General features: G+C 40.8%; 1 protein-coding gene across 1 annotated transcript; it reads left to right on the top strand.

Moving 5' to 3' along the window:
- Positions 1-3,597: 3,597 nt before the first annotated feature.
- On the top strand, positions 3,598-4,083 carry LOC104887348 (uncharacterized). The gene has a single exon (XM_010671965.1). The coding sequence runs from the start codon at positions 3,598-3,600 to the stop codon at positions 4,081-4,083; it is 486 nt and encodes a 161-aa protein (XP_010670267.1).
- Positions 4,084-10,473: the final 6,390 nt, after the last annotated feature.

Below are 10,473 nucleotides of genomic sequence, written 5' to 3'. Positions count from 1 at the left end.
GAACCCGAGCTACAGTCAGCCCGGCAATGAGGTGGATGGAGATGATGCTAGTGAGGACGTGCACATGGATGACTGATATCCATGTCTCCCCTTCCTCTTGTTGCAATGAGGTCATTGCCTCGTTCAGCTTGGGGGAGGCTTTCTGTAAGTACCCCTCTCACTATTATTGCTTTTTAGGTAGGTTAGTGTTGTGTTCTTAGGTTAGTTAAGCTAGTTAATTAGTTAACTTTTTCTTTTCATAAAACCAAAACAAAAAAAAAAAAAAAAGGGATTTTCTACATTATACCCTTGTGTTTCTTCAATTTCTACGTTTTACCCCAACTTTTTAAAAATTCTACATGGTACCCTCAAGCTAACCTTTTTTAATGCACGATGCCCAAACTGCTGATTATATGTCATTAATTTCATTTATTTTTTTAAATTTATTGGAACTAATTTAACTTATACATAGTTTAACCTTTAGAACGTTATTCACTAATTAGATTCGTTCTACCTGAATATAAAAAATAGACGAAATTAATGATGTATAATCAATGGTAGGGACATTGTTCGTTGAAAAAGGTAAGTTTAAGGGTACTGTGTGGAATTTTGAAAAGCTTGGGGTACAACGTAGAAATTGAAAAAATACAAGGGTATAACGTAGAAAAACCCAAAAAAAAAAAAAATGAAATATTGCTGAAAAAAATACCAAAAATACGAGTTGAACATGAATAGTCTAATTGCTTCCCTGTGCCCTATACTTTGCCTTTAAAAATGATTTAACTCATTATACTGGATAATCGGGCATTCGTGATTGGGATGTTGTGATGTGATCTTTGATTGCCTTGGTCTTGAGTAGATTTTGATGATAAAACACCTACTTTAACTGCATGCTTGGACTGGTTACATTGTAAGGATTCATTCGAGCCTTCGGATGCATATTTATGTCCGAATTATCCTTGTGTGTTAGTTCCTCATATCATTCTTATCTTGACTTTGGCATTGTACTCGTTGATTTCTGATGACTTTGAACATTGTGCTGTGATAGAGGCGTTCAATTGTTTTGATTTTTGGCCTCAGAATTTTCTACAAAAGAATCATTTTCCTCCTAGCCCCGCTGAGCCTAATGAGTTTTTTTTTGGATCTATATCAAGCCACATTACACGCCTTGAGCCTTTTCAATGTTTATTGTCCCAAGCCTAACTTGGGGGAGCATTTGTTAGGATAGAACTAGTGTGGTTGATTTTCGGGTTGATTGGAAATAATATGTTTATGATGACATGAGGTGAAGTGAATAAGAGAAAAGAAAACAAAGAAAAAAAAATAGAAAATAACACATGAAAAGAATCAAGAAGTCACGAATCATGAAAAAAGAGTATAAACCAGAACAATACATTTTGCTGAAAACTATCAAAGAGACAATTGTTGGTTGGTTCGAAAAATCTAAAGTTGGTCATTATTTTGGGTATGTGATTGAGACCATGGAAGCTGTTTTACCACACCTAGTTCTACTAGTGTGATTGCTCCCTTTTTTGGGCTTTTCCACCACATTCCCCAAATAATTCCCATACCTTTACCCGAGCCCCATTACAACCCTCAGAAAGACCTTTTGAGCACTTGTTTGAATGTTTATTGGAATGATACAGAGTCAATTGCCAAAGTCGAAGTTTAAGTTTGTTATTCGAGTCGACTTGAGTAGAATGAGCGATATTTTACCTTTTCTAAACACATGAGAGTGTGAGGGAAGGGATATAATGGTTGGGTTGGTGAGCGTTCGGGCACACTTTATGCTCGCCACAAAAATTGAGAGGAGTGACATCCTGGTGAGCCCCTTTTCAAGATGTGCAAGTTATGTATGGTTGCTATTTCGGAAAATCTGCTTAAGTGATTGGTAGTCAAAAGTGATCTGATCAACTGAACTTGAACTTTGCTTGCTTGAAGGTTTTTGAGGTCAAAATGTTTGAGTTTCATACTTTGAGGGGTGAAGCGAATTCTATTCATATTCATGTTGTGCTTTGCTTAGGGACAAGCAAAGGTTTAGCTTGGGGGAGTTTGATGTTATGGTTTTATATAGAGTTTTCTCCCCTAATTATGTGCTAAAAGTTGTGATTATGGTGCTCTTAGGAGCCATTTGGTACTAACTTTCTCCATCTAGTTGTGGTTTGCTATTTTGTATTGAATTGTAGGTCTTGGAAGCTATCACCTACTTTACATGATTGCACAGTGGATTAGAGGGGTTAGATGCCGAGTTTCTAGATCCCGAGGATGATTTCCGGGACTTTGAGCAAAGGAAGAACAAGAAACGAAGATTAGCTAGACCGGCCCGATAGGATCGGGCGGCCCAGCCCGATCGGGCGAGATACCAGTTCTCATGTTTCTGCTGCGGGCCCGATCGGGCGTTTGATGCCCTGTCGTAATTCGACCTTTCGCCCGATCGGGCGAGTTGGCCCGACGTCGGGCGCCATTCCAGCACTCTGCCTCCCATTTCATAAGACCGCCCGATGTCATTGGGCGGGTCAGCCCGATTGCATCGGGCGTCTGGCGATTTTGGCCTTAATCATCTGCTTTGGAGCCCGATGTCATCGGGCGACCTAGGCCCGATCGGGCGTCTGACGAGATGCAGACTTTTAATGATTTCCGGCCCTTCTTTCGAGATTTTCTTCTATGGTTTTAGGGCTTGTATAAATAGAAAAATCAGAATTATTAACTGGGATCTAGTTTTTATTATTAGTTTTCTCCATAGTGTGTTTCAAGAACCTTAATTTATTGCTTTGTGATTTCAATTCAAGATCAAACCTTTTGCTTATTCATAGTCAATATAATTCAATAATCTTTCTTCTTTAATTCTTTGTTATTTCTTCCATTGTTAACTATATTGTTTTCTTAGTTATTTGCCATGTTTCCAAGTATGAGTTTTTATATGATTCTTGTTATTGATTTCATGATTATGAGTGAGTAGTTCTATATCTAGAATTGTGGAGATCTATGTATATAATAAGGGATTGATAGATTAGTTTGATTATCTGGTATTTCAATTGTTTCCTTTGATTGATTCTTCATGCTAGGATTATAAGTTAGGCCTGATTTATATTTCTATTCTTGCAATACTGAATCTACTTCGAGAGGAGAGATACCGTATAGGCTTTCAATTATTAGGCAAAGTGACCCTTGACTATGCGAGAGCGGCTGGGTGATCTTTGAGGGAGGTAATGTTCGAGAGAAATTACATGTGCCCTAGACAATTGACTTACTAGGTGGTTATCGTTTATCCTTGATTTCCCGAATTGTATGCATAGTGATCCATGATTCTAGTACTTTATTGATATATTTACACCTTCATATTTAATTTTGTTACCTGTTTAGCTTAGTAACACAACCTTTGATCTGATTTTGTTAGTATAATATTAGAGTTCAGATACAATAGTATAACTTCTCCCTGTGGATTCGATCCTGACTTCCCTGACTACTAGTTAGTGGACCTTAGGTTATTTTTGATTAGGTGATACGACTTTAGCCTGTCAGTTAGTGTCTCTGCAAATATCCAATGCAATGGTCCATCGCGTTCTGGTCGATGGAGGAAGCTCCGCCAATATTCTCTATAAAGAGACGTTTGAAAAAATGGGCTTTGACGAAACATGTTTGAAACCGGTCTCTTACCCGGTTACCGGCTTCAGAGGAGCATCTGTTGTCCCAGAAGGGACGGTAAATCTGGCGGTCAAAATAGGAGAGGTGTCCCGGTCCATAGACCTCATGGTGGAGTTTCTGGTTGTAGACGTCCCAGCGGCGTATAACGCCATCATTGGAAGGCCGCTAATTCATGACGCCCAGGCTGTTGTGTCAACGTATCACCCTACCATGATATACACCTCCAATGACGGCAACCCCGAGAAAATCAGAGCAAATCAAGAGTCGGCAAGGGCATGCTACCTTACCGCGCTGAAACACTCTGACCATAAACGGCCAGCCGACACACCACCTTCAGAAAGAAAGCGGAGAAGGCTGGAAAATAAAGCCAAGAAGGATCTGTCCATGGAGAATTTCGAGGCAAGCCGGCAGATCAGCCGAGACCTTGTCCTGCGGGGGAAACTGAAGAAATCAGTCTAGAAGAAGACAGACCCGAAAGAACAGTAAAAATTGGGTCCGATTTGGGTGAAGAAGTAAAGGTTAACCTAATTTCCTTGCTATGAGGTCATGCCGACATTTTCGCTTTCTCGGCAGACGAAATGCCGGGCATTGACCCAGATTTCATGGTGCACCGCTTAAATGTAAACGAGGATGTAAGGCTGGTAAAGCTGAAGAAGCGAAACTTCTCTGCCGAAAAGAACGCGGCCATAAAGGAGGATATGGACAAGTTGCTAGCGGCAGACTTTATTGAACCTTGCGATTACCCAGAGTGGTTGGCGAATGTGGTGATGGTGAAAAAATCCAATGGGACATGGCGTATGTGTGTAGACTTTACCGACCTTAACAAAGCCTGTCCAAAGGACTGCTACCCCTTGCCAAGAATTGACCAGCTGGTAGACTCAACTAGCGGCCACGCACTGTTGAGCTTCATGGATGCTTTTTCAGGGTATCACTAGATAAGTTTGTTAGAATCCGACAGAAACAAGGCGGCCTTCAGATGCAGGAGTTTATGCCTACAAGGCCATGCCGTTTGGACTCAAGAATCCCGGTGCTACCTATCAAAAGCTAGTAGACAAGATATTCGAGCATCAAAAAGGCAGAAACGTAGAGGTATATGTGGATGACAGCATAGTCAAGAGCTTAACAGAAGAAGACCACATAGTTGACCTAGAGGAAACGTTCGAAACACTCCGGCAGCATCAGATGAAGTTAAATCCGAAGAAATGCGTGTTTGGGGTTCGATCCGGCAAGTTCCTGGGCTTCATGGTGAGTGAAAGGGGGATCGATGCCAACCCCGATAAAATCAAAGCCATCAGTGATCTCCCGGAGTCAAAGAGCATCCGGGACATTCAAAAGCTGACCGGGCGGATGGAGGCCCTAACAAGATTCGTTTCCAAATCGGCGGAAAAGGCCTTACCATTCTTTAAAATACTCAAGGGAAACAAGAAGTTTGAGTGGGGAGAAGAGCAGAAGCAAGCCTTCGAGAAGGTAAAAGAACACTTCCTACAATTGCCCACCATAACCCGGCCGGAGTTGGGGGAGAAGCTGCAGTTGTACGTGTCAGTAACCGAGAAGAGGTCGCAGCGGTATTATTAGTAAACCGGCAGGGGTAGCAAAGCCCCATATACTTTGTCAGCCATGTACTTGCCGGTGCGGAGCAGAGATATGAACTGTTGGAAAAAATGGCCTATGCCGTCTTGATTGCAGTAAGAAAGCTGAGACCATACTTTGACTCCCACACTGTCCAAGTCCTCACCAATCAGCCTTTGGAAAAAGCTCTCCACAAACTAGACACCACAGGCAGACTATTGAAGTGGGCAATTGAGCTATTGGAGTTTGACATAGAATACCGGCCGCGTACCGCGATCAAAGCCCGGGCTTTAGCAGACTTCATAGTGGAGACAACCTATTCTGAAGCAACAGAATCCACCGGCAGGTGGAAAATCGAGGTAGATGGGTCAGCAGCCCAGAGTGGAGCCGGATCCGGAGTGGTCCTGACGTCCCCAGAAGGGGAAATCTTTGAACATGCCATTCGTTTCGGGATTAAGGCCTCCAACAATGAAGCTGAGTACGAAGCAGCCCTGGCCGGACTAAGTCTGAGCATTGTGGCTGGAGCAAAAAACGTCATCATGATAACGGACTCACAATTAATCTCGAGCCAAATAGAAGGGACGTATGAGGCCAGAGAACCGGTAATGCAGAAATACCTACATCTAGTCAAGAACATGGTCAAAGGGTTGCGAAGCTTCGAAGTGCAATTGGTCCCGTGGGAACAATCTCTTAGTCATAGACCCTTTCAGACTTAACCTGAACATGACCATAGCTTCAAACGTAGAACTAGACTTTAGGTTGGAACTTCTGCATTCATGTTACATGACATTTGCTTATGATTACAATTTTGCCTATTATTATCTTGTCAAATTGTCATTATTGTGCATCGTACCTAAAAATCGTGTCTAACAACAAACAAAAATATCATCAATGGGCCAAAACGTCGCTTAAATCCCCGAAATACATTTTAGGAGAGTAGTGCACCAAGCGCACTAAGTTACGTCTGGCGCACCACTCCCACACTAAAGCATAAATGTGTGCCGCGCAGCAATGCTGCCAAGCACATAGTCTGTGCATCGCATGCTTTTCATCGATTTAGTCGTGGTGGTGGTTAATCCTATGTTCAGTCCGTCTGCATTCGCGTAAAAGCATGGTCATTCCAGGCGTCTCACCTAATTCTAGCATAAAAATCAGTCTTATCATGCAAGGTCAAGATTGTCCGAAAAAGTACATTAAGGAAAAAGTGGTCATGTCATGCATGTCTACCTTATCCTTCCTATCCAACTAATCTTTCTTATCAATCCTACCTTACCATATTCGATCAATTTCAAAAACTTACATTATTTTTCAAAATCAATCCCACACCCTCTTCTATTGTACTCTTTTTCAAAAATATTTTAGTATAATCATACAAGACATTTACAAAAATATTTTGAAAATCAATCCACCATCTTGTCTTAACAAAAGATTAAAAAAAAAGGAGTTCCTTTCAAAAACAAATTTCGATAAATTCTAATCCAAACACCTTCCTTCAATTCAATCATTCAATTCAATCCACTTGCATTCATTTTAGGTCCATATGCATTAGAGTATATTTTGCATTCATTTTAGGTCCATATGCTTATGCTACTTGTAAGCCTTTAATTCAGAAGATTATGGCAAGGACTAAAGTATGGGCAGCTAGACTCCTATCTTACGCAGGCAGAGCTCAATTAATTCAATCTATCCTTCTTATTATCCAAGTGTTTTGGTGCAAGATTTTCATACTTCCTAAGAAAATCCTAAAGGAGATTCAGAGCCACTGTAGATCTTTTTTATGGACAGGCAAAGATTCTCTTTCAAGGAAAGCTTTGGTGTGATTGAAGCAGACCTGCTTTCCTAAAATTGGAGGACGGCTCAATTTCACAAATCTTGAGATCTGGAACAAAGCAACTATTGCTAAACACCATTGGGCCATTGATATGAAGCAAGACAAGCTTTGGATTCAATGGATTCACTCTTACTACATTAAGAGGAACAACTTATGGACTATGAGAATTCCTGTTGGTATGTCCTGTGATATGATTCCGCGAACAAAATCTGCTTAGCTTCGAATAACCTTCACTCAATTAATCTCCACTAAGGGTTCTAATTCACTTTTAGGGCTTTACTCACCTTAAACTTGAATTAGGAAAGGTTTTGAGATTGGTGTATTAGCTTCACTCACTAACTCACGCAAATCTCGCTTAGTTTTAGGTTTCACTCACCTAAATCTAAGGTTCTTGTATTTAGATTCAGTCTCTAAAAACAATAAAATCTTGGAATTAAGTACGTCCAAAATCAATTATAAACTTACATTTAATATTTAAACAAAAACTACTCTCTTTTTAATTATGGCCGAAACTTATATTTATAGTACAAGTTTCCTAAACCTAATAAAACTAGTAAAGCTTAAAAGATAATAACAACTAACAACCTTATCTATCTTTATCTTAAGGATAAAGATAAATAACAAACTAATTACTTATCTATAACACACGCCTATTATAAGATAATTACTAAGACTCAATGATAAGGAATTAGACTCCTACGTATAATAGGATTCCTTTATGACTGAAACTTATAAAACAATTAAAATACATAGAATCCTAACAGAACTAGGACTCCCGGACAGTGGCTGGCACAGTGGCCGGAACAGCCGTCTCCCATCCGCATCATACTCCCCTTCTTGAGAATGAACCTGTCCTTAAGTTCCATAGTCATAACATGGAACCAAATCAGCAGCACTCAAGGATGCACACACTCCATCTCCAAGTAATACTTGGAACGTATCATAATCCTCCATATGCACAACCTTGAACGGACCTTCTTCAATTGGTTCGGTTTTTCCCTTTGCATTGTTGTGAAGTTTTTGAGCACTCAAAGACAGTCATACATAGTCACCAATCTCGAATGGTGGCTTTTGCCATGTTTGCAACACATGCTGCTCCCTTTTCTTTTCCTTGCGTTGCTTGCGGTTCATGCCTTTCATAGTGTCTTCATCTCCCACCAACGAAACCATAGTGACCCCATCAGTAGTCTTTGACGCCACTGTAGGTGGTAATGGCTTCAAATTCACTCGTTTTCCCTCATGCATCACCGAAACCACATTCTTTTTTGCCAAGTAAACTATGTCACGAATTCACGATCAAACTGCCATGGTCTCCCAAGTAAAATAGCACACGCATCCATAGGCACCACATCACACCAAAACCTCATCCTTAAACTCGCCAATAGAAAAATTAACGAGAGCTTGCTTAGCAACCGCCACTCCCCCATTGTTAGTCAACCAGTTTAGTTTATAGGGATGAGCATGTGGTCGTGTTCCTAAAGTCAATGTATCCACCATCTTCTTTGAGCACGCATTAGTACACGAACCATTGTCCATAATAACCGAACAACTACGACCATCCACCAAGCACCTAGTTTGAAAAAGATTATCCCTTTGCGCCAAATCATCCAAGGGGTTGGTTTGGACATAAAGCACCTTTCTCACCACAAGTGTTTCGTGATCTGGAGCTGGTTCATTTAATGAGCGCTCCTCTAAATCCCCCAAGTCCATGTCATCATCCTCCATAGACTTCTTACTCTCCATTAATGCCAACACATACCTAGCATCCTCCTCTTCCAATTCAGTAAAAGCCCGTGAAGTCATCACTTTTCTATTTGGGCACTCATATTTATAGTGGCCTCTCCCTTGACATTTGAAGCATTTAATTTCATCCTTATTCACACGTTGAACTTTAGAATCAATCTCCTTCCTTAACGCATCTAACACGCCCTTTCCCTTGTCTAAAGTGTCAAACTTTTCAGATAGTTTGGGACTTTCAAACTTAGGCATAAAAGAGGGCTTAAAAGACTTGGCCCTTGCAGCCTTAAGTTGCCTCTCAACCTTCACAACCAACTCCCATGCTTCGTCAAATGAGAAAAAAGGTTGCAACTCCACAATAGTAACGGCAGCTTGATTATAGGAGATCTTCCTAATTATACTCCAACATTGGAATCTTCTTCCCTCCTTTGCATAATCTACTCTCTATCGACGGATCTCAAGGCTACTTTAATGCCTTGCTGAACTCTTTTCATTTTCAGATAGTCCATTACCTGTACTTCGATTGTCCATACCCTCGTGTCTTTTCGTCGCGTCTTCACGTCACAGTCGTCGCGTCATTATATCCACGTCATCCTGCAAAAACTCAGCCATAACAAGAACAAAGTCATGCCTTAATTTAAGCGAAGCTATGTAGTGCCCCGGTGTTAGCCTTTCTTGATATTGATAAGGTGTTTCAAGTTGAGTGTGATGCTAGTGGGGTGGGTATTAGAGCTGTTTTTTCAAGAAAAGGCACCAGTGGTTTATTTTAGTAAAAATTTGAGTGATGCTAGGCCGAAATGGAGTACTTATGATCACGAGTTTTATGCGGTGTTTAAGGTATTGCGTTAGTGGGAACATTATATGGTTCAGAGGGCGTTCATTCGGTTCAGTGACTATCAGGCTTTGAAGTTCCTTCACAGCCAGAAAGTGATAAATAATATACATGCTCGGTGAGTGAGTTTTTTGCAGAAATTTCCATTCATTAAACAACATAAATCAAAGACCCTAAACAAGGTCGCAGATGCAATGAGTAAGAGGGTTTCTTTGCTCATTACTTTAGCTTAGGAGTTATGATTCATAGTGTGTGTGGAGATAAATTGAAGCAATGGGATTTGTCATTACCCCAAGTAGAATTTGTGTACAACAATGTTGTACATTCGGCCACAGGTAAATCACCATTCTCTCTGGTTTACACTTCTATTCTGAGGCATGTGGTTGATCTGATTAAATTGATTAAAGCTCCTGGAGTTAGTGCAGTGATTAGGAATATGACTGAGTAGATTGTTGCTGTTAAAGAAGTTGTCAAGGCAAGCTACTGGGCATAAAAATAAGGTTGCTGTTGAAAAACACATGAGTGCCAAGTTTCAGTGTGGGGGATGACGTGCTACCTGATGGTTCCTAGCTGTTGCAATCAACCTACCTGCAAGTTCCAGCTTAGACAAAAATTTAGGACATAACAGCTGCCATGGGAAAAGGTTCCAGAATGTCCATGCCCCATTTGGCAAAACGAAGTGGGAACAAAACTGGAGTCAAATAATTTGCCGGCTTGTGGTGAATATTTCCATGCTTCTGGCAACTATCACATTATTTGGCATAGGTAAGGGTGTCTTCCTTTAAGGTAAGCCAATAATACCGAGTCCTTAAGGCTTTTCCCCCCAATGCTCTCTCCCCTATGTGAGAGGCACAAGCTCCGTCATGGAGCTCCTTTAATA

Source organism: Beta vulgaris, chromosome 2, assembly GCF_026745355.1.
Source record: "Beta vulgaris subsp. vulgaris cultivar EL10 chromosome 2, EL10.2, whole genome shotgun sequence".
In the NCBI taxonomy this organism is placed as follows: Eukaryota; Viridiplantae; Streptophyta; class Magnoliopsida; order Caryophyllales; family Amaranthaceae; genus Beta; species Beta vulgaris.
This window is presented reverse-complemented; position numbering and strand designations above follow the sequence as displayed.